This window comes from Prionailurus bengalensis, chromosome A3 (assembly GCF_016509475.1).
Source record: "Prionailurus bengalensis isolate Pbe53 chromosome A3, Fcat_Pben_1.1_paternal_pri, whole genome shotgun sequence".
NCBI classification, from domain to species: domain Eukaryota; kingdom Metazoa; phylum Chordata; class Mammalia; order Carnivora; family Felidae; genus Prionailurus; species Prionailurus bengalensis.
This window is the reverse complement of record NC_057354.1, coordinates 61,379,528-61,401,790: the sequence shown is the minus strand read 5'-3', so window position 1 is coordinate 61,401,790 and position 22,263 is coordinate 61,379,528. Positions and strand designations below refer to the sequence as shown.

The window sequence follows — 22,263 nt, the reverse complement described above, 5'->3', positions numbered from 1 at the left end:
GAGAGAGGCTAACTTTGCTGATCAGTACTCAAAGAAACATATGAAACCGTTTGCCACTAAATTAACTGTGGATGATCCTTAATTTAAAAATCTCGAACATTCCTAGGAAGCTGTTCAGACCTGGGCGTGATCAGGAGGTTCAGAAAGAATGAGCCTGCAAACTGTTTATTTTATTCCGTCTCTTATCCTCAAGGGCCAGACCTTAGCTCTGCCATGACTTTTTAGACCATTGCAACCTCCTGGGGTAGTGGTTTTGGCCTAATGAGCAGGTTGTGTTCACACCAGCTTATTATATATGAATACGTCTTTGAAAGGCATCATCACTTTTCATTCTAGCTCTGTACCCTGTCCTAGGTCTTTGGTTTTCATATTCTACTAAGGAGTTGCCCTGCCTTCTAGCTTGCTGTCCTGCAGAACTCATCAGAGCCATGCCTGGCACACACGGATCACTGTGGGACCCACTGACAAGTCCCTGCCAGCCGGAACCACAGAGGCTCCGTGAGCCTCTTTCCTTCTCCCGCTTTCCGCACAAGTGCCCCATGCTCTTCTGAACCACCACCCGCAGCCTCCCCGTTTGGTGGCTTCCATTATCTGCTCTGCACACATTCTCATCCTCTCCTCATTGCTGAAGAGCCATTCACACCCCGGACCAGGGTCTCGGGGTCTCAGGTTTGTATGCCCTTGAGATTATGTGTTAATCAAATCTCAGGGGACTCCATGGCCTAAGTTACCAGTCACTGGTACAAGAGTACCAGAGGAGACCCCTCCCCCAACACACATACACACACACACACACACACACACACACACACACTCCCTGCTTTGATTGAAAGATCGAATTTACCCAGCCAGGTTTAACCCCTGGTGCCCTTTTTTGGGGAATGGTCACAACCCAGTCGTTTGGGATCACCACAGAAGATCATAAAACAGGCTCCTGGACCTTCCTGCTCACTCAGACCCAGAATCTTGGAGGAAGGGTTATGGGAGGCAGAAATCTGTATTTTTTTTCAAGGCCTGGAGTAATTCTGATTAGCTGGACAGAAGTTTAAACAAGAATGACTGTTCTGCATTCCTGCACACTGCTGTGGGTTTCTGTCTTTGTTAGATAGGTGGTCTCAGGATATCTGGGCTCTAATGAAGAGGCTGAAATCTTTAAGTCACGGGAGCCTTTAATTTTTCTCTGTTTCTATTCCCTTTGCCAGTTGAAGAAATCACTGCCAAAGGTGACTAGAGAGGAAGGATCCCTTGGCACTCCTACCTCTGGACAATCCAGACTATAAAGTCTCCATAAAGCTGGTTCCAGCTATTCGTGGGGCTCTGAAACCACCCACCTGAAGACATAAAATAAATGACCCTTTTCAGACTTGTTTTTTTCCAGTGGCACGCCCAGTTAACCAAGGAATTTTAGAGTCTTTAGGGGAAATGTAATATTGAAATGAGTACCTCACTTGCTGAAATGCGATTCAGTGTAGGTGAAATTGAATTAAAATTGGCATTCCTTGAGCCACCTGGAGGGACATTATAATTCTAGTCTTTCCCCAAATCATAGACGTTTTAAATTTGGTTTAAATTTTAAAGATTGGCATAGACATTGGTTGGTATATTGGTTTCATCGCTGGATCCTCACCTTGGGGTCTCAGCGGTCAGTCTGCAGCCCAGGTTCCACTCGAGAGTCAGGGCAGTGGGCTCTGAATTGGGGATGATCAATTTGCTGGTCAGTCTCTCTCACTACAAGTGTGCTTCCAGATGCCGTGAGCCAACATGGGCTCCGTCACATACAATGTGATCAGTGTGGGCACTTTATCACATTGTAATATGTTAGTTTGCTCGTCCTGAAGAGCATTTTATGTTGAAGTCTTAGCAACATGAATGAACGAATCACAGAGTCGGTCAGTGTTTACCACCAGGAGGGCTCGGCTGCGTTGGAGCAGCCCCGCGCCTGCGTGGGACTTCTTGAGGGAAGAGGCAGGCAGGCCTCCGACCTCTTCTGTGTTCAGTTGAGCCTCCTTACTGCCGGCTGCTTGATGCAGTTGCTGTAAGCGTTGAGTTGTTCGTGTTTGAACTTTGTGCTGCTCCTTAATCATCCATGTCGCCCTCCATTTCTGTGCAGATTGCAGCCCCCCTCCTGACGAGTCCAGCCCAGGTACGTGGTTTCCGTTCAAGGCTTCTGCAGATGTCTTTATAATCCTCAGGTAGTGTTTGTAGCTGAATTATCCAAGATTCCCCTGTGCTTCCAGAGTTAGGAAAATATTTTAGGAGTTTGTTCATTTGAGACATGTAGCAACTTTTCTTAGGTTTGGTGAGGGACCAGTTGGGCTGGGGACTGTGGCCTGAAGCAGGCAACCACATGCAGTTTTTTCACTTTCCCATCATGTAACCTTTCCAGATGATTAACATTCGTGAGGGCATTGGGCTTCCTGATTCAGAACAGTACATATTTGTAAATGGTACTTCCTATGATTTCACCTGAACTTGTGAAGCATGTGAGCATTACATGGAGAGGGTGTAGCCATCCAAGTGTTGCAGTATTCATAATCACACAGCATCCTCTCTCCCGAGTCTGGATGCAGCTTAGAATTCTTAGTAGGCATTGCTGGCAGCTTTCAGTTGGAGATAGTGCTAAAAACGGAATCTTTTTGCTGCATTTGCACGTAGAAGTCAATGTGCATGGCTCTAGTTCAGGGGTCTGTAGACTGCAGCTCTGAGCCGAATCCTGTCCACTGCCTGCTCTGGTAAATAACATTTTATTGGAAACCAGTCATGTCCACTCATTCATGTATTGTCTATGGCTGCTTTTGGGGCAATGCCAGAATTGAGTAGTTGTGACAAGGACCCCATGATCCTCAAAGCCTAAAATACTTCCTATCTAGCCTTTTACAGAAAAAAGTGTGCCGACCCCTGCTCTAGTTCATGTTGAGTTTCCTAGTTGTGGCTTGTGGGTTTCCCAGAGTGAGCATGAGACCCCCAAATAATATGCTTTTGCTTACACCCGAAAAACCAGCTACCCAATCGGTCTGATGATTGCATATTTCTGACTGGATATAAATGTGAGGTAGCAGGATACCTGTGTTATATCTAGAGTACAGCGAACTGGTGATTGGGAATTTACCAAACTCTCTGTCAGTTTTAGTGAACCCTCTCAGCTCACATAGCACCATGAATTTTATATCAGCTGTGTCATTTCTAGAAGCACTGGTGGCTTGTCCACAGTTAATGTCAGCGAACTAAAATGGTTCCCTGCCAAGAGTTCCTTTGGCTTTTCCTGGAGAGCCATATTTTATCTTGGTTAACACACACATTTTTTTCTCTCACTCTTTCTCAATCTTCCTCCCTCCTTTCCAACTTCCTTCCCTCCTCTGTTAATGAGGGGGAAAAAAATGCAAAAGCAGGGTATGGATTTGAAAAAACTCTTCAAAGTTATCCAAAGTAGCATGGTCCATGGATTGAGCACTAGTCAGTGAGCATTAACAGACTGTCAACTAGACAAGGAGCTTACCCCCCTTCCCCACCCAGAAGTGAATCAGCTGCATCACTAAGGACAATGCTTAGTTGGGCTGATTTTTTTTTCGTAGCAAGTCTTTCTTGACGAAGGGAGCAGAATATGACACCGTCACCAAATGTAATATCCCAGATACCTTTACTAAGCTAGGTCCTGGTAGAAGTCTCATTACTGTCCCTGAAATCCATTTTGTCTGGAAGTTTCTAATTATAATTTTTCTTCATATTCCCCCAAATTTATTTCCCCCTCAACCCCTATTCTCTATTTGGCAGAAGCAACCTGACACAATAAAAATAACATGGAGCTTAGGGTCAGTCAGACACATACAAATGCCAGTTCTTTTTGTGTCTGGGAAGACACTTAATCTCTCTGAGCCTGTTTCCTTACCTGTATTATTAATATTCTTTCTGTTGATTAAATGAGGAAACAGGTAAAGCACTGACAGGTTTTTTAAAATTTTTTTAAATATTTATTTATTATTTTTGAGAGACAGAGTGTGAGCAGGGGAGAGGCAGAGAGAGAGAGGGAGACTCAGAATCCCAAGCAGGCTCCAGGCTCTGAGCTGTCAGATGTGGGGCTCAAACTCACGAGCCATGAGATCATGACCTGAGCTGAAGTCAGACACTTAACAGACTGAACCACCCAGGAGCCCCAAAGCACTGGTTGGTTTTATGTACACGGTGGCTGGCACTCTTAATGAATTCTGGAGCCATCCAGGCGTGTGTGAGCCCTCCTCTGGGAAGATGGCAGGCTCCTCTCCCATCCAGACCCACATCTTTTCTTCAGGACAAGATCCCAGTGCTTCTTAACCATTCTTCCTTTATTCCCAATTTTTTTCAGAGTTTTTCCCCCCTAATGTAACAAAACTGCATCATACTTAAAAGGATTTTTTTGAACGAGAAGTAGAGAAGCAGGTAAAATGAAAAAGTATTGCATGGAGAAGATTTGCTTAGTCAGCTAAGACCACTTGTACTTTCTGATCATTTTCAGATTAAAATGATGATAATTTGCATATTAATTGCATAGGTACCTGCACGTTAATGGAAAAGCAAAGTAAAACCGGCAGCATTTGTTCTAAGAGCATTTACTTCTTAGTTAATGACTGCCTACCTTTCCCCCAATTATTTGGCTATTAAAATTTGGTTGCCATTGTCTTTTTTGATGGTTGCTGAATATAACTTACATGCATGCAACAGAATTCTTCAAAGAAACAAAAACATGGCCTCTGAGATTTTTCAGAGGAAGAAAGAGACTTGGATGTTCTCCAGCAGAGCTCTTCCATTTTACTAAAAAGGACTCACGTGGCCAAGGGGTCAAGAGACTTGTCTATGGCCAGCACTGCTCAGCGGCAGCTGGGGCCCAGGACACATATTTTCCACTCCTCGGTCCAGTGTTCTCTGTCACCATGAGTTCTTTGCTAAGACCTTTCCTGCTATAGACTTTCTAAATTTAAGCCTGCTTTTTTTTTTTTTAAATTACAGATGTAAATCCTTGTCCACATACGGTGTGCCTGCATACACAGTTAGATCATTTCCAGACTTTGAATGGATTCACGTACTTGAAAATCTGCCTCAGCTGAACACTGAGTATAGGGAAGTCCTTTTGCAAGGTTTAGGCATTTCTCTAAATCTGTGTCTCAACAAAGTGCTACCCATACAGTTTGAGAGAGTGAAGCCCGTCTCCCTTCACTCAGGGTTTTGGATTCTGTTTGTCTAAGACAGAGCTTACCCTTTCTCCCCAGTGCGGTGACGTCTGTGGGTGTGGTGTCACTCGCACCTCATCCTGAGTGCCGTGTGCTGCCTGGGCTCCACTCCCTGCCTGCGCAGCCTCTGCTGTGGTGGGCTCACCCAGTGGTGACAGTCAAACGCTTCTTTCTGGGCTTGGTGACCTGTTATAAATAGAACTGATGAGGGCATGTCTTTTCTCTTTTAAATGCCTTCTAAATAGGGAGGCAAAAAAAGAGCCAAAGCCCAAAATACCTTTGACTCTGTTTTTCTACCCTGAGGTTCTATTTTTTTTTTTTTTAATTGTTTTGGTACAGGGTCACAATTTCCTAATACCTCTAAGAGAAAACTAAACTAGAAATAGAGGGCAGCAGGCAGGGAGTTTGGGGGCGGGGAAGAAAGCGCAGAAGCAGGGGATATTCTGAGAGCTGAAAACACGGCAAACCATGTGGAACAAACGGTCTTTCCTCCAGACGTGGAAAGCGAGAATGTACCACAGCCACACACTGGCTGTGCAAGGGTGGAGTTGTCCTTTGCTCTAGAAGGATGGGGGCTTTTGCCTTAATACCTGGGTCAAGAGAAGCAAGATAACAGGTCACTTTTCTGGGTGCCCTTCTCGCCTTGGGTGGAGGAACAGTGGTGAATTGCAGATGACTCACAGAAACTTTTTCGTCATTTTCCTCAAAAGGAATAATCCTGAGCATTTATGTATACAGCCCACAGTAGGTTAGGGAAACAAGGCCTACATCATTGGTCCCACAGTAGGTCCCCTCTTTGTTTACTGGAAAAGCTTCAGGCCAGAAGGTTGGAGACTGGGTTGGTTCCAGGCAGAACTTAGTGCCAGTTCTGGGCCAGAGCTTGGGCTGAGCAGAGATATAAGATGCAGAAGGGGTGGGGAGGGGGAGGGGGGCAGTATGAGGGTTAGGGTCAGGCAACTTGCTAAACTTATAGAACCTAATTCTTAAAGTTTTCCTCCTCACACGTCTCCTTTCTCGTGCCCAGGTGAATGGAGTGAGGCCCTTTACCCCCTGCTGACCACCCTCACAGACTGTGTGGCCATGATGAGTGACAAGGCCAAGAAGGCAATGGTCTTCCTGCTCATGCAGGACAGCGCTCCCACCATAGCCACGTACCTGAGCCTGCAGTACCGCCGGGATGTGGTCTTCTGCCAAACTGTAAGCCCCGGGAGTGGCACGGGAGCCCGGGGGCACCTCCACCCTCAGAAAACACAGGCTTAGGAACTTGTTCTCTGGCTTCACCCTGAAAAAACCAAGGTTGACAATACTTCCACCTGCCTGTGGCTCTTAAAGTTATTTACTAGAGAGGTCTAGATTTCAACCTGGAGGGAGGAATCCTACTCGATAAGTCTGTATTTAGGAGAGGGTCCGAGTCCACCCTTGTTCCTCCCCATGGAAGTGGCACTGGTGGGTTGGGCACATCTGCGGCTCCAGCCCGAGGCATGCTGCATTGTGCATGACACAGGCCTCTTTGCCACCTTTTTTCCTACAAAGGAGTTTAGTGAGGGAGACACGATTATTGCTGTCAGTGCCTTAGTTCTGCTGCTTGTGCACAACTGCTGTGATAATTTCTGTTCTCTTTTGGAGAATGTCACGAGTTTGGTAGATGCGAGTTACCAAAAGCAAAGTGAACAGTGATAGAAGGTCAGGCTGGTCTCTGCGGGTCCACCGGCCCATCCTTGTGAGGCCTGTTTCATCCCACAGAATATCTCCCACTGAGGTAACTTGCAGAGTGACCGTGTTGTCTCTCACTTCCGTTCTCTGTTATGATCACTTCAGTTTCCAGCCAGAGCTGGTATGAATCTGTGAGTATACAGGACCTTTTCATGGTGGGAAATTAATTCTAGGCTTCCAGAAGGTTCTAGCCCAGGAGGAAGCCCAGGCAGTTCAGGTTGGAAGCTTAGCCAAAGCCAAACCAGCCTTTGGGAGCAATAGGAGTGGTAAGCCTGGAGTGCTGTGCGCCCCCCACCATGGCCTCTGCCCTGCATGGCCTCAGAGCTGAGTGCTCCCCACACCCCAGATGGAGGGGGAAGAGGTGCTGCTGCGGCCCAGCCAGAGCCGTGAAAGTGGAGAAACTCAGGGCCAAGGGCAAGGCACAGGCTGGTAGCCATTTAGTGAGGAGGTGTCTGTCCCCCTCACAACCACTTCACTTCGTGTCTCCCCCACAGCTGACTGCTCTCATCTGTGGCTTCATCATCAAGCTGAGGAACTGCCTGCATGACGATGGCTTCCTGCGCCAGCTCTACACCATTGGGCTGCTGGCCCAGTTCGAGAGCCTGCTGAGCACCTATGGTGAGGCTCCAGGGGCTCCCACACACCCTATGCCTCCGGGATCCTGGGGATATTGGGCAGTATGGACGTGTGTGATTCCCATTCTTTCTTCCCGGATAGTTTTCTAATTGCGCATGCTGATGAAAATAAATCTAAACATCATCAAAATATGCAAGAACCAAATAAAAGTCCTATGTAGTTACAGACACACACATCCGTAGTTTGTTTTGTTGTTGTTGGTTGTTACAAACAAAGATCTTTCTGGTTGAGGATGGATGATAATTATTTAAGCAATGTTCCTGTGGGACATTGGGCCGTTTCTGAATTATTCTTTTTTTTAAGGTTGTTGTTTTTTTTTTTTAACATTTATTTATTTTTGAGAGACAGAGAGAGACAGAGCATGAGCAGGGGAGAGGCAGAGAGACAGGGAGACACAGAATCCAAAGCAGGCTGCAAGCTCCGAGCTGTCAGCACAGAGCCCGTCGTGGGACTCGAACTCACAAACCGCGAGATCATGACCTGAGCTGAAGACGGATGTTCACCCAACTGAGCCCCAGGCGCCCCTGAATTATTCTTATGAAAACAGTGTTGCCATAGGTCTCCACACACAAGTCTGTGTGTGCCTGTGGGCCCATTTCTGCAGCCACTACATTATTGGAAGGAATGTTTCTGGGTCAAAGGGCAGGAATATTTTTAAATTTCATAGATATTCCCAAATTGCCCTCTAAAAAGACTCTTCTTCCTTCCTACTTTCATTTTTTTATTCTCAGAGGATAAAAATGGATAACTTTTTAGAAGTATTTGTCAGTCTTTAGAGTTATAAGACGTCAAGTAAATGCCAAGCACTATGGAGTGGAGGGATCCAGCCCCAGTGTACTGTTTTGCTGTCTCTGTCCATTTCTGAAGCACCAGCTTTGCTTTCTGAGACTCCATACATGCCAGTTTTCTGCCCCACACTTCCCCTCACCAGAGAGGGCTGTGAGTCGTGGTGCATGTTTCCACCAGGCAAGCTGCTGAATGTGGCCGTGGGGGATTTCAGTAGCTGCCTTTCCCCATGGAGAAGTGGGTCAGCTGGTGAAGAGGCTGAGACAGGCCCCCTCTCGTCACACCACGCCTGATCCCATCACCTCCCACAGCTCTGTGGCTGTGTTGAGCCCACGGGGCAGGTCCCCTCCACCTGACCTCCTTCCATCCGTCTCTCGCATCCAGGTGAGGAGCTGGCTATGCTGGAGGACATGAGCCTTGGAATCATGGACCTGAGGAACGTGACCTTCAAAGTCACTCAGGCCACTTCTAATGCATCAACAGACATGCTGCCCGTCATCACTGGAAATCGGTAGAAAGATTTTTTTTTAATTCTCAGAACTAGCACTGTGTTTTAATTTATGTTCGTTACATGTGATGTACTTTCATTTTTGTTTTATTCTGTCTCATTCAGTTAAAAATCTTGATCCTAGCCTTCCACATTAATTTCACAGACCTGTAAAGGTTCATGACCAGCAGTTTGGAAACCACTGAGCTGGACGGCCAGTCTGCACTCCAGTATCGAGGCCAGCTTGGTTTTCCTCTTCTCACTTACCTCCTCTCCTGCCTCTCCCCTGTCCCAGCCCTCACCCATCCTCTGGCTCTCTCCACTGTTTTGCAGTGATGGGTTCAACGTGCGGATTCCTCTGCCGGGCCCCCTGTTCGACGCCCTGCCCCGGGAGATCCAGAGTGGCATGCTGCTGCGGGTGCAGCCCGTCCTCTTCAATGTGGGCATCAACGAGCAGCAGACACTAGCCGAGAGGTGCGTGCCTGGCTCTCGTGGGGGCTGGGGTGGCTGGAGTGCTCTTGTGAGGTGCTATAGAAAATGTCCTTAGCCCTCTCAGGCTCTGAGTGCTGCGTAGACTTTGTCATACCTTCCTTCTTTTGGCCAACAGTCTTCAGATGCAGCCATATACCCAGCCCTGTGTTTGGTGCTAGGGACACAAAGATGAGCCAGATGTGGTCTGTGTCCTCAAGAGACTTGGGCTGGTAGGAGAGAGATGTGGGCACAAGGATGAAGATGAATACAGGGAGTAGGGGTCCTAACAGGAGACCCAGGGAGAGGGTGTGAGAGAGTGCTTCCTGGAGAGGCTGATGGTTGAATTGGGTTTTGAAGAGTAAGTAGGAGTTGGTCAGATGAGGAGGTGAAGGAAAGACCTGGTATCTCAAGCCAATAAGCCTGAGCAAATGCAGGTGGGGACAAACCATCGGGGGTGCTGAAGGCCAAGGTCCCAGACCAGGATGGGCAGCGGTGAGGTTAGAGAGGCCTGTATGCCAGGCTGAAAGCCATGCCTTGATTCTAAAGGCCTTTGTCTTGTAAATTCCCTCCAGGGTCCCCTGCCAGGCAACAGGGAAGAGTCACATGTGCCCATGTGTGCAAGTGTGTGTGTGCATGTATTTATGTGTGCTGGAGAGGAGGAGGGTTTGGGCATGTGTAATGACCTTCCACTAGTAGGTGAAAATCTTCCCTGTTTTATCATTACATGTGGCATGTGTGTTTTAGAATTTAGAACATGTCTTATTCATGTGGGTTTTTAAAGCACTTGCTGTAAAGGGAATTTGGTCGCTAGGATGATGTGCCATCTTCCTGTTGGGCCTCTGGAAACCAATCACCCCTACATAGGTGTAGGTCACCCCCACTTAGCAAATGTGGTTGCTGGTGGGAGACATTGAAGAAGTTTGAGTAGAGCAGGACACAGTCTCATCTACGTTTTAAGTGGTTCACTTATTGGCCATGTGCTGGAAAGATACGAGGGTGACAAGTGTGACGAGGAGGTTGTTGGAAAGTCCAGGCCAGAGGCGGTGAGCTGGGTCAGGCAGAAGTAGTATGGGTAAAGAAGGGGCAGACTGAAGGGCTATTTCAGTGGTGAAATGGAAGGTGTGGTTTGTAGTTACGCAGGGTATGAGAGAGATGGTGGAGAGAATAACAGGCTTCCAGGTCGGTAGTGAGGGGGTGTTTCCATCCACTGAGCCCAGAAACCAGGAAGAAGATCGTGCTCAGGGACAGATGGGGGCCACCTTAAGCTGAGGCCACTAGCTCAGGAAGCAGAGACCTCTGAGGTGCGAGCAGAGCTGGAAGAACCCACTTCAGGGAGAGTGGGCAATATCAGGGGCCCGGTTGGGAGGTGTCCCAGGGAAGACGGTAATGCTCCCTGTGTCTGGCAGCTGCCGTTCTTGATGACTCTGCAAGAGCAGTTTCTGGCAAGGGCTGAGGCAAGGCCATGTCACAGTGAGCAGAGGGGCAGGTAGAGGAGGGTGAGACAGTGGGGATGGGGAAGACTTGGTGAGTGCAAGGTCTTTGCTCATTTATCTGCTTTTGGGACACTCTCCCCTCAGCTCATAAACAAGCCCCCCTCACTGTGTCCTGGGGCAGTCCCCGAGGGAGCAGGTGCCTAGAGGAAAAGCCATTGTGGGCATCGGGGTGAATGGACTGTGGTGGACCCACAGGAGGGAGTCCTGCTCTTTTAAGGGTGACATGGGATCGTGAAGAGGCTGATGTGCAGGGAAGTCCCTCAGCAGAGCAGTAGTGGAGCTGGACTGGGCATCCGGGCCTTAGACTTCAGAGCCTGCCAGTATTAATGACCATCTGGGGGTCTTTCTCAATGGTGACTTTCCTCTTCCTCTACCTTACACATCTGGCATGTCCTGGCTACCTGTGAGGCATGCACAGGATGAGTCTGCGTAGAGAGAAGAGAGCTAGGGCCTCCCATACAGTCCAGGAGGAACAGCTAGTCGGGTGTGATTATTTAGTGGGCAGTGTGACTTTAGCTTCAAGTACAGGACTGTGTCCTCACATCCCAGCCAGAGCCCCATTTCCATCCCCTCTCCTAAGCACCCCTGGGATGGGAGGATGGGGACTCACAGTGAGTGGCTGTGAGAGGGGTTTCTGTGTATGCTGCACCAGGGTCTGGGACAGATGGAGTTCTGTAATCTTTTAGGCACATTTGTAACAAATGTGTGTGGTTCCTGCTAATGAAATGTATTTAAACATGTCACCAACACAGCAGAGATGACCGTATGCTTGGGAGGAGGGAAGTGGCTTAGAATATAGATGTGCACAAATAATGCTTGAGAGAATCCATGTTGTTAGCTTCAAGGCAGTTATGTTCATGCTGGAAGGAAGTGTCATTCACTAATGGTGTTCCCGTATGACCTCCGAAGGTTTGGTGATACGTCTTTACAAGAAGTTATCAATGTGGAAAGTTTGGTGCGGTTAAATTCCTACTTCGAGCAGTTTAAGGAAGTTTTGCCTGAAGATTGTAAGTATTTCTTCACTCACGGTAGGTTTCTTTTTCACCTGCTGTCTGTCTTGTGTCACCCTGGGTGTTTGAGCCTTTCCTGCCCACCAACCATCTGGATGCTGCCTCCATGTGCACGACTCCTCCTTGGCTTCCCTGTCCCTCTGGAAGCCTGTTCATCTGCTCAGACTTTGCGTGGTGTGAGTCCCCACCCAGAGAAGCTTCCCTCAGGCCACTGCCCTTGCTGATTCTTCTCTGGCCTGCCCGTTCTAACGCGAGGCTTTGTCACACGCTGTCCCAGTCCCTGGCGTGCATTGATGCCGTGGTGCATGTTGTGCTCCTACTGGTAGGGCAGATGGGATCGCAGAGGCAGGGCCCCCACTCGGCCCCGCACTGGTGTGAACTCCCCCTGCACCTGCATCTATATAGCACATAGAGTAAGATGCTGGGTAGACACTTATTGCCGTAGGGGGCGAGAGGACCCCTGTCTGGGTGTCCCTGGAGGCAGTGGAGAGTGACAGTAGCCATCACAGCTGACAGCCCTCTCTGTGCTGCTGGACTCAGGCAAGAACCCAGGGTTAAGCACACTATGTGTACGTGGGGAACTGTCTCCTGATGTCAACCCCGGTACATGTTTACTGAGCACCTGCCCCATATGAAGCACCACGGGACCCAGTGATGAAAGAGACTGGACCCTGCCTGGATAGGAATAGGCTCTGCCTGTCTGTGCTGGCACTGTCCCAGCCAGTAGGGGGGCACCCCCAGGTGAAGGAGGCAGACTCCAACCCTGGGTAACACCAGTGTCCTCTAAAGGGGACTGCCAAGAAGGGAAGACGTGAAAAGGCTTCATTTGCATTCCCGGATCACTGATGTGCCGGGGCGCTGTGCTGTGCTTTGCACACATTTCCGCACTGACTCCCCGTGATAGCACAATGAGGTAGGTGTTAGTTTTGGTCGCAGGGAAGGGTTAGCCTGGCTCTGAGGCTTGGCGCTTAGTGGGCGAAGGTGTCCTGTTAGGAGATGCTGTGTTACAAGGGACCGGGCTGGGGAGTTGACTTCAGGGATTCGTCTCAAATCAGCTAGAGTGTGCTGATTGACTTGGAGGAGGGGTGCAGACCACCGGTGCAGTGTTTTATCCCAGTGGAGGTGGCTTGGGAAGAAAAGGTTCAACAGACAGGCCAGAGAGAGAGTCCTTGGAAGCAGGAGAGAAGCAGTGTTAACCTGGGTGCTGAAGGTGGGTGAGAGAAGGAGTGCCTGCTGACTTCTGAGGCTCATTCAGTGTGGTGAGGGCTGCAGCCAGAGCAAGTAAATGACTAAATGGTACTACCTCGATGGTCCACTCTTCCCAGAGATCAGCAGAGATGTGAGATGGGCAGTGAGGGAAGAAGCTAGAGAAATACTGGCTGCAAGATGCAGGAGCAGCTCAGGACTACAGATTGGGGTTCTGCAGGGGTGGCAGTGTTGCCATCAGGAAGGGGAAGAGAGCGGGCTGCTGTGGACAGGAGGAGATAAAGGATGCTTACATCAGGCAGCATCAGTGTCCCCAGGTAACTACAGAAGTGCCAGCCCTGACTGTATGCTGGATTCACCAGGGAGGCTAGACAGTCCTGATGCCTGATTGGTGGGCATCAGACGTTCCAGAAACTGCCCAGGTGACCAGGGTTGACAGCCGTAAGTCAAAGGATCCCCTGAGGCTTCAGCTGAAGGTCACCAATACCTGGGCCTTCGAAAACCCCCAGGTAGTGAGGCGTCCTCATGTGCTTCAGCAGTGATCATAGTTGAAAGTTACAGATTTGTCAAATCCTTCCCAGGCCATCTACATACTTTACATGGATTAGCTAACGTGATCCTCACAGCAGCCTTGGCAGGTGGGCCTGATTCCACACCATTTGACATTTGAGGATACCAAGGCAGAGGGTGAGTCCCCTCTGCCCATATGGTGAATGGTGGATGGTGAATCCAGCCCAGGCTGGAGCCCATATTCCAACTGCTGCAGGGGTCAGAGACAGTGCAGCCACCCAAGCTTGGACCAGAGGGACAGAGGCCATGCAGAGGATAGAGTGGGCACAGTGAGCCATGCGGTCAGGAAGTGGGAGTTCTGTGCTCAGCATCTTGGAGGATGGCCTGCTTCCAGTGATGTGAGACCCCAGGAGATGTGCACGTAGGCTGGTGATGAAAGTCAAGGAAGGGTGTGGCCTATAGGACAAAAGCAGCCCAGGTGTGGGCCTCTCCAGGGTGGGCCAGTAGCACTGGACCGTGATCTAGGATGCTGGGGAACAGCAACCCAGTGTGCCTTCAGCCCCAGGAGAATCGGGGCTCTGTGAGGCTGAGGAAGTGGAGCCCAACCAGTGAATACCTCCTAAGTCTGCTCAGTTCATCAGTGGACAGATGTGCTCTGAGTGGGGCCGTGGGGGCCTGGGGAAGAAGCTGCGGCCAATTTTAGGAAATAACATGCCGTGTCTCCTCCAGGAGACAAGCTTGCCTCCTCTGGCCTCCCACAGCCTCCGTCACAGACTGAGCCCCTCACAGCAGGAGCCCTCTTTCCATATCTGTTTCTGCCCCAGTCTCCTGATCATCATGGTGCTGGGCACATACCAGGTGCATGAAGTTATTAGCATAAGATCCTTGGTGCACCAGGGTGAGCTTGTGTGGTAGAAACTCTGTGTGCAGCTGGAACTCAAAATTCCATGTGTTTGGTTTTAATTTGGGAATTCAAGCACCATGGCTGTTTTCCTTAGATAAGATCTTGAGGCTCTTCTCTTTTTCTCTGATGATCCTGGTGTTTGAAAATCCCAGGTTTCTTAGGTGAGGTGATCGGACTGATTTTCCGCTTCAAGTGGTCCTGGAAGGGCTGGAGACTGTCATGGTGGCAGAGGGAGGCTGTCAGAGTGGGTCACTCCAGAGTGGACATTCGGAGTGGATGTTCCCTAGGGCTTGCCAAGCCCACTCAGTGGTCGAGACCCACTGTCCTAAGTATCCTCTCCCTGTGGGGGCACTGAAGACCAGATGGATCATCTTACTCCCTCCCACCCTGGATGACCCCATGTCTGTGCTCCAGCCTCACTGACAAGCTAAAAGAAGACGTGTGTTTGCGCTTTGCAGGTGGGCCTGAAATGGCCTTGAAAGTTATTTAGGTGTTCTCCATGCCAGCAGCCAGGACCAATCCCTAAGCACACCCCCCCCTTCTTGTTTAAGTCACACTACACTGTCAGCTTGGCCAGGAGCTCATGCCACAATGGCTCCCTTGGGCCACAGTTCTGGGTGCAGTGCTGGCTCTCATGGACTCCTCCTGTCTTGCAGGCCTACCTCGATCTCGGAGCCAGACCTGCCTCCCAGAGCTGCTGCGATTTCTGGGCCAGAACGTACATGCCAGGAAGAATAAGAACGTCGACATTCTCTGGCAAGCTGCTGAGGTAGTAACCTCGTTATAGTGAGGGGAAGAATGTTATTGTCGCCCTTGTTGCCAAAAATAATTATATTAATAAATAAAAATCTCAGCCAGGAGTGGGGAGAGCAAATTTCTCCATATGGACACAAAAGAAAGTCACTGAATATGTCCAAAACTCTGAGAGACACTGAAAGTTTCCTGTGAGTTCATTACTTTAGGGCTGCCTGAATTCTGATAAGCTTGACACACACTCTCTCCCCTGAGACATTTAATAACCAAGCTGGTGACAGTTCTCACCTTCAGAAGCCTCGGCGATCGATAACCAGCTAAAACTCACTGCCGACTGCATCTTTTAATAGGCTCAAAAGTAGACCATAGTGACCTTGGCAGTCTCTTTTCACACAGTATTTTTTGTACATTGCAGTTTGGATCTCCTCTTTTCCTAAGCACTTAGACTTCTGGTATATTCTCATAAAAGTAATTGTGTAGTTTCATAGCTAGCCTTTCACTCTCCCCTGTTAAAGAGGCACTGGGGCCTGCACGCGAACACTCAGGAGCACGAGTGATCCCCAGAGGGCATTCCAGCTCCCAGCCTGGCCTGAGCACAGGGGAGGGATGGACACACACCCCTCTGCTCCTGGAGGAGGAGTAGACACCACACTGCTCACTCACACCCGGTTACCCCCCAGGTCACAGATCCCAAGTAGCAGGAGGGCTGTCCCCTGCTGCCAGTGGCTTTCCAGAGCAGCCCATTCCAGCGCTTTCCTGTTCTCCTCGTTGGGAACGGTCTCTTTCACTGCAGCAGACGGTCTCAGCTGGTCATGCCGGTTGCCGGCTGTTTGGTAGACCCTGTGTTTTCGAACCTGTCTTCATGGAGCCCTCTCTTTGAACATGCCCCACTCTGTGCCTTTGTTAGTAGCTGTGGCCACTGATGCCTTTCTGTTGAATGCAGCTGTGAAGAGTGGACGCTCCCCTCTGTATATTAATCTGTTCATTGAGCCTTTCAAGTGCCCCAGCTGGGAAGACTCTGTTCATGACAACTGTGGGCTGGGGAGCTCCCCTTTCTGGGCCAGACTGCCCGTGGAATCTTTTCACAACAGAACACATTTTGAGGCACTGAGTGACAGGAAGACAAGATATGTTTCAAATATCCTCCTGGTTCTGGGGCCTCATCTGCCCTTGCTTGCTCAGGCTGGGCCCAGCAAATAGGGTGTAGGGTGGGCTCCTGGGTGCTGGGGCGCCTCCGCAGCAGGCTCCTTTAAGGCAGAGGAGCCCCTTACTTTCTTTTAGTATGTTTTAGGGGGCTGCCCCTTGGCTGGCTGTGACAAGCCTGTTACACAGGTATCTTTGCAAGACTTCAGACACAGAGCAAGCCTTTTCTCACATGACACACAGGCCAGGGGGTGACAGCGGCACCCACAGTGGCACAGGGCAGGCACCCCCCTGGTTCACTCTCCTTAGAACAAGCATGCAGATGGCTTTACATCTGACAGTGGGTGCTGAGACTGGTACATACCCTGTTTGGGAACTGGGGTTCTGTTTTCCTCTCTCTAGACCATAGAAAAGTCATTAGCTATGGCAATGATCCACCATCCTCTGTAACCAGGTCCCAAAAGCAGCCCATGCAGTCCCATAGTTTTTGTTCCCAGCAGAGGTTCAATGTACAGATTCAGAGGTGGAAAAGTCTCAGCGGCCCTTGGACACATCACTTCTTATATTTTCCAACTGGGGAGAACAGATATTTGTGCAATGCCAAGTCACTATGGCCAATTTGGCCAGAGCTGCCCTCCTTTTCTAGGTCTTATTTATTTTCACTTCTGTGTATAATAAGAGGTCCCTGGCTAAACAGGATATCATTGGTCAGGTCTAGGCCCTCATTTTGTGGATGGGGAGACCAGCCAGAGCTCTCAAACTGGCTGATGGCCCCCTAGAGACTGGAACCTGGTGCTACAGATCGCCCTGTTGGGCAAGAATGCACCTTTGGTCACCCCTGCCTGCCTTCTGGAGTTTCATTTTAGTTATGGATGCACCATTTATGAATGTAAGTGCTTACTACACATTTCTGGTTCATGAACTCTGCAGTCTGTAGAATTTAGTGAGCAGGTGTACATTCACCCTCACCTCGTCAGTTACGGTTTTATGCATTGGGATTATATCACTCTTCAGCAAGCTTAGGGGATGCTTAGGGTCTTTTTTTCCCCCTTAAAAATTTTTTGTCTAGGGGCGCCTGGGTGGCGCAGTCGGTTAAGCGTCCGACTTCAGCCAGGTCACGATCTTGCGGTCCATGAGTTCGAGCCCCGCGTCGGGCTCTGGGTTGATGGCTCAGAGCCTGGAGCCTGTTTCCGATTCTGTGTCTCCCTCTCTCTCTGCCCTTCCCCCGTTCATGCTCTGTCTCTCTCTGTCCCAAAAATAAATAAACGTTGAAAAAAAAAATTAAAAAAAAAATTTTTTGTCTATTCTCAAAAGAAGGCTGTTTTCCTCCAGATGGCCTTGGCTGAACTCGTTTCGGCATCTTCTCTTTTGTCTTTCTCTAGACACAGTGCTTAGGACCATACTGTGTTCTCTACCTAGAGGCATTCCTGACAGTGGCTACATGTTCTTGGCTTTGAGAAGCAGGTGTGGTGCTGTCTCCAGGGCAGTCTGCAGTGGCTCTGATATTTCTCTGGAGTGTGACAGGTTTTTGGAGCCCATTGTCATCTAGCGTTGATTTTTCACTAACTGCCAGTATTGTCGTAGAGGTGCAGTACCTGGTACAGGTCCACAGCCCCTTACCTGAAGCTCTTGTGAGTAGATGTTTTGTAATTCACAGTTTCTGTATTTTAGAAATGTGATATGGTATACAGTTGTGCACATATGTGTAATACAGTGGCACATCCCCTTTGGTTAATGTGGTACATATATATGATTGAACGTAACCGGGAGAATCTGGGGCAGTGCTCTGGAACTAAACTCGTTAATATTGCTTTATTGTAAAGTGTGAATATTTATACAAAATGGGTTAAATGAAGATTATAAATAGTCTCACATTGGCTCAGATATGGTCATGCTGCCAAATGAAGTTGCTGTAAACTTAAATTTTTTTTAATTTTAGGGCTTTCAGCATTTGGGGAATGTGTACCTAGAATTGTATCTAGTGGTTCAAAGAAAATGCCCCCAAAAGCCCTTCTTGTGGAAAAAAAAGGTGCCCTGGGGCAGCCTTTTTTCAGCTAGGAGGCTGCCCCACCGTGAGCCGCCGACTTGTGAAGGGAGAAGCGCACTGGCACCTAACCCCATGCTTGGCCCTGAGTGAGGCAGAGGATGGCCTGTGGGGCCTGCTGGTCAGGAGGTGGCAAAGGGGAAGCTCTTCTGAGCTCTTCCCGTCTATGTGGGGGGCATGAAGAGAGTAGAGACAATGGGTCTATGCTATGCCTTCCAGAAAGCCCTGGAGACTTGGCCAGAGGCTGGGCATCCTGTGAGCTGCTCTGACCTCCTGGGCTGGTCTTTGCTGCCCTGCTCTGCTAAGGGCCTGCAGCAAAGTCCTGAATGTGACGAAATGGCCTGGGCACAGTTTGGAAGAGGACAGCTGGTAAGGTCAGTGAACAGACAGTGATGCCCCAGAAAACAAGGGAGTCTGGGCCTTGAAGGAGTGGCCTGGGGGTTAGGGAGTCACACGAGGGACTGCCAGGGATGAGAGGAGGTCCCATGGGCAGTGACTTCATTTCTGCTGCTAGCTCTGGCAGGACATAAAGTCAGGGAGCAGAAGCAGAGGGAACGCTGACCCTGGGAGTTGGCATTGCCACACGCTGCTGTTGGCCATCCGAAGCCTGTGTCCCGCGCGAAGCATGTTTATATTCTGCAGAGTCTCCCTCTGAGCACAGCTTGTGTTCCTCTTGGCAGATCTGCCGCCGCCTTAACGGGGTCCGGTTCACCAGCTGCAAGAGCGCCAAGGACCGCACGGCCATGTCGGTGACGCTGGAGCAGTGCCTGATCCTGCAGCACGAGCACGGCATGGCCCCGCAGGTGTTCACCCAGGCCCTGGAGTGCATGCGCAGGTGAGTCCCGCTGCCCAGGCCGCCCGCCCCGCCTGCCCTGGGCTCCGTGTAAACTGCAGATGAGCCGGCCCTGCCAGGGCTCCCCCTGCCCAAGTCCCCTTGACTCCACCTGGCATGCTCTAGTTTGACTTTGGAAAATTCACTGATGTCTGCCAAGTCAAACTGTTGGCACTTTCAAATTGAGACCGTGTTCTCTCCTAAGTCCAGGGGGACGAGAGAGCTAGCAGTCTCTGTGAGCAGGACTGCTCTGAAGTCAGATGACCTCGGGGCAAGCTTAGGTGTCAGGAGGTTGCCGAGGGGACTCACGTGCAGCCGTGTGGAAGTCCTTTGGCACACGGCTCCCCCTGCCTCGCCCCCGCCTTGCTGCGGCTGGAAATTAGGGCCAGAGCTTCCTCAGCAGGCATCTGCTGTTTCCACCGTGCACATATCTATCCCTTTTCAAACTTGAGTGAAGAAAATGCGTCTGCAGGTTGCACCGGTTTGCTCCGCTTCTTCTCTAGCCATCGACACAATTTGCTTTTCTTAGCAAAGTGTCAAATGAGTGTTTTATGGTAACGGCAGCAGCCCCCACTTGTCCGTGTGCCGTGGCGACCTCACCCTAATGATGTTCTGATTCTGAGGCAGCAGGCGTGTTTGCAGAATGAAACCCGGGACTAAAAACTGTCTACTGTTGATCGATGCCTTGTTTCAAGCACTGCTGGGGAGCACCTTACCTCACATACCAAAAGAAAGGATAAGAAACCTGGTTTTCCCGTCTCCTTCAATGTAGCCACCAATGCTGTCCAAGTCTCGTTCCCAACGGTCACTCCTACTGAATGTTCTGTATCGTTTGTCCTCTCACCAAATTCTTTAAAGCGTTCAATTCTCTTATCCTTTCTGTATGTTTCTGCTGTTTGACCTTCTCACAATAATGCACAAAAGTGATGCCTGAGCTCCTGCCTCTTGATAATCGCATTTTGTAGAAATGGAATTGTGTTTTCCCTGTTTTGTCTTCCCCCAGTCCTACAGACCTCTTTGTTTCCTTGGGGCTTCTATTCACACGTGTATAGAAAGTTCATCACCCTCCCTGCGCTGAGCCTCAGGGAAGCAGTGGAGACTCTTGAGACCCCTGCTTGGGCACCCTTGGCTAAGGACCTGTCCTCATGGCCTGCCCTTCAGGCTCAGCATCCTTGATGCCATGGGGGTGGCGGGGCCTGGGATTCCAGCCACATCTGCACCCTCTTCACTGCCAGGTGGTGGGAGGGACCTCTCTGGTGAGATGCAGACCTCCACCAGAGAAGAAACATGAAAAATAGAAGGGAGATACTTGTGGTTGTCAGAGCAAAGATGAGGATCAGGTCCACTTAGTAGACAGGCCCTGAGTCACGTGTACAGTTGATGTGTAGACATCTATCCAGTCTCGGCCTCTGGAACAGATTTGATGAAAATAATTCATTCTGACCGTATCTGAGCACAAAGGTCTCAGGAGACCAGGGAGAACGGGGCTCTTTGAAAGACACAGGGGCTGCCACATCTGCTGACCTGTGGCCCACCATGGGGCTGCATGGGCAGTACCCACATGTGCACAGATCACCTGTTGTGGTTTTCAGTGCACACAGCAAACTTTTATAACTTTTATCACATAGAAATGGGTACCCCTTGTAGCAAAATTTAAAAATACGGATAAGCCCCTACACCAGTTGTTCTCACACTGCCCCCCCAAAATTCTCCATATTCCTACTATTAACAAGAAACGGTGCTAACATCTGATGCTGACTCTTTCAGACATAGTCACATACATACACATACATGCAGGTGTGAGTGTGGTTAATGCACACGTTGGTTAATCAAGTCCCTAAATAGTGAACAAAACACATGTGTGCGCCAACAAATGCAATTATATTTGTAGTTATGCCTGTTGTTTTAGCCTACTTTTTTCATTTAACTGCTTGTGAGCACTTTCTCAGGTTAACAAATAGAGACCTTGCCATTTTCATTACATCATAATTATCCAGTTTGCTGTCATGGAATATTTAAGCTATATGTGGTTTTCAGCACCTTAAGGGTGTGGCGAATAGCCTTATGTACGCACCTGTTCACATTTGCCGCATTGATCCCTCATGTTAGAAAGTATACACCTTTGTGGGGCTTTTAATACAAATTGCCACACTCCCACCCGCTGTCCCGAATGCCTGCTCGTCCACCCTCTGGGTGTTGTCATACCTGTCACTCGTCCGGGCGCTTCTGACTCTGAAGTCGGTGTTGCTTTCCTGTATGCCAGGTGGGGACCCTGCATCCCGAGTAGGGAAGGACCTTCCTCCCTGGGCCTCCCTCTGCCTCTCTAAAGCCCCTACTCAGCTCCAATTATAGAAGTCTTTTAAAGATTCCTATTTATGTTTTTCTGAATATTCTAAAATCTCTGTAGTAATGATGTATTACCTTATAATCATGTAAGATACTATTACATAAGAACCAAGGTTGGTCCCGGCCACCTGCACCCTGGGATCCTCAGGACCCAGTAGCCCCAACAGCCTGGACGCCATGCTCACTGCCACCTGTCTGCCTGACCACACTGCAGCTCAGGCTGTCACCGCATGTGGTTGTTTTTAGGTGATTTTTTGGATTATCCCCTGTGGGGAAGGCATGAGTCTATTTGTAGACAGCAAGCCTGAGGTGGCCAGGTCGCTAGCCAGTAGTTCTGGCTGCAGTGTGGCCAGAACCTGTGGCTCAGCCAGGGGCTGGAAGGAGGCAGCAGTAAATACTGGCCATGTCTTGAGTGGAGGAATGCATTTTGGTTCTCTTGCTTTCTCGCTTGCATCTTACCAGATGGAAGAGTAGAGCATGCAGGCAAGGGTGCAGGGTGGGGAGAGGGGGTGGAGTCAAGGGGCAGAGCTGACACTCGGGCTGTATTTCTCCCAGAGGTCCAGGGTGAGCAGTGGCCAGTGCTGTGCTAGCAAATGTTTAACAACCAGCTCCCTCCCCCCCCACCAAAAAAAATAGTGTTTGCCAATTTCTGTGGCATAAATCCTCCCGCTGGGGCTGATTTCGAGCTACCAGTGTGATACCATGGAACATGATGCTGGGAAGAGATT

General features: G+C 49.6%; 1 protein-coding gene across 19 annotated transcripts in view; it reads left to right on the top strand.

Moving 5' to 3' along the window:
• INPP4A (inositol polyphosphate-4-phosphatase type I A) overlaps positions 1–22,263 on the top strand; it is a 151,690-nt gene that overhangs the window by 105,652 nt on the left and 23,775 nt on the right. For 17 of the 19 annotated variants that reach the window (XM_043603207.1, XM_043603211.1, XM_043603202.1 and 14 more), the window contains 8 exons: positions 2,111–2,143; positions 6,226–6,398; positions 7,409–7,532; positions 8,721–8,847; positions 9,157–9,297; positions 11,697–11,794; positions 15,074–15,186; positions 19,038–19,192. In XM_043603207.1, the coding sequence (XP_043459142.1) occupies positions 2,111–2,143; positions 6,226–6,398; positions 7,409–7,532; positions 8,721–8,847; positions 9,157–9,297; positions 11,697–11,794; positions 15,074–15,186; positions 19,038–19,192 (964 nt within the window). The remainder of the gene's footprint in view (positions 1–2,110; positions 2,144–6,225; positions 6,399–7,408; positions 7,533–8,720; positions 8,848–9,156; positions 9,298–11,696; positions 11,795–15,073; positions 15,187–19,037; positions 19,193–22,263) is intronic. The other 2 variants (XM_043603212.1, XM_043603205.1) reach the window with 1 other exon arrangement.